Genomic DNA, 6,013 nt, shown 5'->3' on the forward strand with positions numbered 1-6,013 from the left:
GGTTTCCCACATGCTTGCTTTTTTTGCCTAGCAGAATCAGAAAGAATTTTTGCTTGAAGCTTACTTTTCTGAAGAGCTGTACAAAACATGCCCAAACAGGCAATCACCACAGCAAAAACAGGGTGAAAACCTTGACAGGTTTTGATCCCATCCAGCCAGATTGGCTCCAGCATCTCTTCGGAGATCAGGGCTTCTGGACCCTTTCGTCCTGGCCGGTCCCAGCTCCTGCTGCTGGGTGGCTGCCTGGCCCTCTCTCATTCATTCTCTCTCTGCCTCAGACTGCTTAACTTCATTCTAAACAGGTTGCTAAGGGACAGAAAAGGCTAGGATCTTTTTGGATGGTTGCAAAAATGTATCGTGGATGCATAAAGGTTTGCAGCTAAGAATATTATCGTCTAATAGAGAGGTAATGTTTCCATATGATCTATATTTTGAGGCAGAGGAAGGATTAAAAGATTTCTAGGCTCAGAAAAAAGATGTGCTCAAAAGGTCACATGACACGGGAGGGGGTCTGCACGACCTGCACTTGGAAGTTCTGCTTGCTCTACCAGAGCCTTAAGAGCCCCTTGCAAGCGGCAGCAGGAAGGGCATTCAGGCACTCCAGCAGGAAAGCACGCCTGCAGTGGGGAGGAACAGTCAGACGTAAGCAGGTGGAAAAGTACCAGCAGAGGCAGAACAAACCCGTCGGTCATTCTCACGACTTCCTCTGGCCACTGAACGGAGGGAGCCCCGGGGGAAAGTCGCTAGACATGTTATCCCCACTTGCCAAGCAGAGGTGGCCCCATGGGATGTTGCTGGATGCTGAAGAGCCTAATTTTAAGGGGAAACCCCTTCAGCCAAGCCTGAGCTTCAAGAGTTTTCCCAATTTGGCCTGGACGGCCACCAACACTACATCCTTGGGGCAAACGGAGCAGAGAAATGTCTGGACCTCATCCAAGGATGTCCCTATTGAGCAGGAGACCAGTCCCAATTTGATGTGGGCTGGGCTGAATGGAGCCCCAGAGGAATATGGGAAAGGGCAGATGAGGCTGGTGCTGGAGCCTGCCTTCGAATACGAGCGTCTTTGAGTGGCCAGCATTGCCCCTCCCCCACAGGCATTTAACAGGAGGGGGGGGCTCAATATCGTGGCCATGCATTTTCCACTTCTGGTGTGCGGGAGATTCCTCACAACCACCTTGGACGTTTGGCAAGTCCCAGCCAGGCATTCTGCCAGACAGTAAGAGACCGAAGCTGCTGTAAGAGCGGAGAGTCCTGATAGAACTGCATCAGCAGCAAAAGTAAGTGAGCAACTGTTTCGTTCTAGCCGTGAATGGAGAATGGCCGTCCTGGGCAGAGAGCAGAAACGACATGCCGGAGGCCTCCCTCGTAGTGCTCGGCTGCCTCTTCTGGGCTCACATCTGGGGCACTTTCAGGAGAATGCTGAGGTCAGGCCAGCAGCCTGCTGGGGGCACCGCTCCTGGGGAGTCAGGGAGGGCCTCAAGCCCCCCCCCCTCCCTCCAGACTTCACACTACTGCCTGCTGTTGGGCGAGGGGCTCGGCCTGGCCCTGCGACTTCTTCCAAGCACCCCCCGATCATTTCACCCAATTTTGCAGCTTCTGGGCAACCTCTCCCTGACACTTCCCAGCAGAGAAGAGAAAGAGGCGCCTCCCCCCAGCCGGGTCTCCTTGCCTGGCCAATGCAGGGCAGTCAGTCAGGAGCATTTGCGCCCAGGATCAATAAGCCAGGCCCTCTTGGTCAGACTCTCTGCCCACCCACCTGTGGAGTGACAGGGGCAGTACAGACTCCTCACCTGGCAAGCAGGTCTTGTATCCAACAGGCTACTTCCTGGAGCCACCAATGAGCTGTTCTGGCCAGTTTGTGGCCCAATCCTCTGTGAAGCCTGCACAGTTCCCGATAAGGTCCTGCCCATGTCGCTCTGGGGCATCCCTGCCCTTCCCATCCTGCTGGAGGGGGGGGGGCTGTTCTGGACTTGAGAAGGCTCAGCCACTAAGAGGGCCTGGAGCCAGGGCTCTTGGTCTGCCCCTTAGCGAAGCCAGGCTCCAGCAGCTCTTTACCAGAGAGCTCCTCTGTCACTGTCCTCACAACCAGCTCCTCCTGCATCTCTTCTCCCTCTGGGGGGACAGACTTCCCTGCCTGCATTTTACAACAGGAAACCTGTTGGGTAGGCCAGGCGGAGAGACTGGCCCACGGTGACACATGGCCTCTTGAGTTCAAACCTGGCTGTAGAGAAGCATGGTCTGCCCACCCCATTCAGTGCCTGGAATTTCCAGACCACGTCTTGTTTGCCTTGGGAAGCTCAGCACAGGTGACCAGGGCCCTTTGCTCTTGCTCCTTCAAAGAGCTTCTGCTGCCCTCTGCTGCTAGGAAAGCATTCGTGCAGCCCCCCCCCCCCCCCGCAGTGCCTCTTCTGGACCCGCTCATGAGATCGCAAGAAGCCAGAGGGGCGATGGGCCCTCTTGAGGCAGGCTGTGCCATAACAAGAGAGGTTTTGTGTAGTAAAATCAATACGTTTACAGATACACACACACAAATACACATACCCTGCCCCAAGCCAGAGCAGCTGCCATTTTGACAGGCTGCAAAAAAGAAAACGGAACCGCAGCAAGAAGCCCCACACAACAGCCCTGCCACTTGGCTTACGGGGCTTTAATCTTCTATAAATGCAACACGTTACTTCTTCTCCTTCTTTTCTTCCTTCTTGGCCTCTCCCTTCTCCTTCTCGTCTTTCCTCTCCTTCTTGCTTTCCTCCTTCTCCTGGCCCTCTTTCTTCTCGGCGTCTCTGTTGGCGATTTTGTTGTTGATCAGATTGTGGAGCGCGACCACTGAACGGATCAGGGATGCCAAGTATACCACCACCATCTGGTCATTGGTCTTCAGGTAGAAAGCCTTTACAAACTCTTGCAAGTTGACATCTGGCAACAGGTTGAAGACATCCTGCAGCTGGTAGATGATCTGGTGGTTGATGGGAAGCCTGCCTGTAGCCACCTTCTCCAGGTAGCTCCTGATATCGAGAAGCTTGGAATTCAGGCCCTTCAAGCCATGGACCTGGTTTGTGATGCGCTGCGACAGAGTGCCCACAGTGGTATCTTTAATGTCCCTGCAGCAGCCAGGAAGGAGAGAAGAGAGATCAGAGGATACGAACAGAAGGCAGCAAGCAGGTCAGGTGGATCCCCTCAGAGACCCCCAACACCCTCAGGCTCAACCAACGCGCAGAGAGCAGGGGAAGCCAGGGCAGCTGAGTGGACATGTGTAATATGCTTCTAGATCCCCAGCAGGGGGATGGGCCAAGGTAAAGTCTTGAAAACAAGATCCCGTTTGGAAAAGGGAGCTAAGATGCCCTCTGGACTGCCAAGAGCTGTTGTTGGAGTCTCCTCTCCTGAGACCTCCTCCCACCACCCAAGCCTGACTTCAGTATCATGTGGAAGGGAAACAGGCCCAGCCCCACTGCCCCTCTCCCCAGGGTGGCCTCCTGGAAGGCCTTGCAGGCAGGGCTTGTGGCTGGCCTTTCTGCAGCCTGCCAGAGGGCTACCGCCCTTCCCCAGACTCTGCAGAGGCACGCCGGCCCCCTCCCCTGAGCAAACAGCCTTTACCGTAAGAGATGTTCCACCCCAACTTCCTCGGCTTCCTCTGCTCCAATTTCACTAGTCACATGCTCAAAAGTCTTGGATGTTGGCGTTCCATCCTGTGGGGTGCAAAAGCAAGCAAAACCTAGTCAGGTGCTGCTACCCTGCTCTGTCCAGGCAGAAAGACGTCTCAGAGGGTGAACCAGAGAACTCTCAGGATTCAGAAACTGTGAGTGTTCTTTAACACGCAGCCCAAGCCCTCCCAACAGGAAGAGGATGCCAAGGCGCCAGGGCACAAGGAGCAGCACTGCCAGCCACCTGCCCCAGAACTGGGGCTGGAACAGTATTCTCCCCGCAGAGGCCGAGAGCTCAACCAAGAGAAGCGGCGGCTCCATGCGGGTGCAGTTCCCTCCGGCCGCCACCAGGGCCCGGGTGCGCTCCTGTTGCAACCAAGTGCGGCTGCAGCACAGAGCTCCCTTCGGGCCAACTGCCTCGTCATGCAGCTGTGACTCTGCAAGAGGCGGCGGCCAAGGAAGGGCAGGACAGCTTAGCTGCCATGGGCCCAGCCTCATCCCAAACTTGGCGTGTTGGTGGCCGTGGAGAAGACCCTCAGAAAGCCCCCCCCCGCCCCGGACATACAAAGGCACTGCCCAACAGACAAAGTCCCAGGCCAGGCTGGGGCCCGTGTGACTCACATCATGAACTTCTTCCACAGAGATGTAGGCTTCGGTAGGCAGCCCCAAGTCCTTTGGCTTCACGTCAATGATTACCAGCACCTGTGCGGACAGAGCTCTCTGAGGGGCTGTTGGTGCCAAAGGTCCTTCCCTAAAAAGCGGAAGCCTGGCTGGCCTCTTGGGGCCAACACAAGCAGGTGGAACCGAACTCCCAAGAGCCCCCCCCCCACCTGGCAGAGCAGAGCAGAATGTGCTCAGTCAACGGACGCTCGTGGGCCGCAAGCCCACCCGCAAGCAGGAGCTGCAGACAAAGCTGAAACCTGTCTGGCCGGAGGCTCCTCGTGCAGCGGTTGGCCCGGGGGCCTCTGCGAGTGCCGGAGCAGCCTTACCGAGTTGGAGCAGTATCTCTTCATGAGCTCATTGATGGCAATGTCGTTCTTGTGGAGCTTGGGCCCCGTGTGGTACCATCCCACGATTCTTTCTCTGGCTACAGAAAAGGCCGTTAGGGAAACCCTGGAGTGGGGGGGGGGGCAGCCGGGGCAGGGCCTCCCAAGCCCCTGGAGGCCCCGCGGAAGGTGGGCCATGTCCGTGCAAGCCCCCCCTCCCCCCTCCCTCCCCGGGCTGTGTTTTTTTTTTTTGGGGGGGGGCTTACCGTTCACCTTCTTGAACATCCCGTACATGTTCTCCAGGTAGTCGTGGTCCAGGAACCACACCGAGTCGTCCTTGTCATCTTCGTCAAAGGGGACTGCAGGCGGGAGGAGGCCGAGCCGGGGGTCAGGGGGCGGTGGGGGTTGGGGGGGTCCCCTCCCCCTCCCCCTCCCCCCCTCCCTCCCCCCCCCTTTCCTCACCCGCGAAGCTGTTGGAGACGTCCAGGACCTTCTTCTGCCACGAGCCCAGCAGGACGCCCACCACGCGCTTCTGGTTGCCCACCTTGCCGATCCTGCCCGGGGGAGGAGAAGACGACGAGGGGGAGGCTGGGGCGGCGCTCCCTCCCTCTCCCCCTCCCTCCCGCGGGACCCCCGCCCGGGACCCCCCCTCCGCCCCCTCCCCGCCCCGCTCACCGGTTGAAGTGGTCGACGACGCTGAGCAGCACCAGCGGGTGCACCACGACCCGCTCCACGGCCAGCTCCGGCATGGCGGCTCCCGGCGGGACTCCTCACTCCCGGCGTGCCCCGCGCCCGGCCGCCCGGGCGGGGGCGGGGGCGGGGGCGGCGCCATCTTGAGGAGGGCCGGAAGCGTCGCCATCTTGCGCGCCGGGCGGCCGAGGGGTGGGCGGGGCGGGGGCCGGAAGTGCGGGCGGGAGGCGGGGCCTGGCGGCGCGGTGTGTTTGTGTCTCTCGGGGGTGTGACGCGGCCCCTTTCGTGGCTCCTGCGCAGAGAGGCCCCTTTCGCGGCCCGTCGTCCAGGCCCCGCCCCCGCCCCCTCCCGGAGGGGAGTCCCGCCAGGCTGGCCCCGGCAGAAGATGCCTTCCTTGGCCCTGGCTGGGCCGGTCTCACCTCATCCCGGGCAGACCTTGCGGGACTGAGCCGAAGCCCCTTGGGGGGGCGCGAGGGAGGGAGGGAGGGAGGGAGGGAGGGAAGCGAGCGGTGCCCCCCCGGGAGCCCCAGTCTGCGCGGGCGGCTGTTAGGGGCCAGGGGGGAAGGCGACCCCTTGTAGAAGCCGGCCTTGGGGCTACACAGACCGAGCTCCCTCTTCCACTGGGGTGCCCAAAACTGAACACGGGACTCCAAGGGAGGCCGAACCAGAGCAGAGTAAACCGGTACCATCTCCTCCCGT

At 59.6% G+C, this 6,013-nt stretch overlaps 1 protein-coding gene across 1 annotated transcript; it reads right to left on the minus strand.

The window, feature by feature from the left end:
- Nucleotides 1-2,632: 2,632 nt before the first annotated feature.
- Nucleotides 2,633-5,465, minus strand: PSMD7 (proteasome 26S subunit, non-ATPase 7). The gene is made up of 7 exons (XM_077310459.1): nucleotides 5,300-5,465; nucleotides 5,087-5,178; nucleotides 4,891-4,983; nucleotides 4,628-4,725; nucleotides 4,260-4,340; nucleotides 3,592-3,683; nucleotides 2,633-3,098 (listed from the first exon to the last, which is right to left on the minus strand). Exons 1-7 carry the CDS (start codon nucleotides 5,371-5,373, stop codon nucleotides 2,672-2,674), a joined length of 957 nt encoding a protein of 318 aa, XP_077166574.1. The 5' UTR covers nucleotides 5,374-5,465; the 3' UTR covers nucleotides 2,633-2,671.
- Nucleotides 5,466-6,013: the final 548 nt, after the last annotated feature.

Source organism: Paroedura picta, chromosome 14, assembly GCF_049243985.1.
Source record: "Paroedura picta isolate Pp20150507F chromosome 14, Ppicta_v3.0, whole genome shotgun sequence".
Lineage (NCBI taxonomy): Eukaryota > Metazoa > Chordata > Lepidosauria > Squamata > Gekkonidae > Paroedura > Paroedura picta.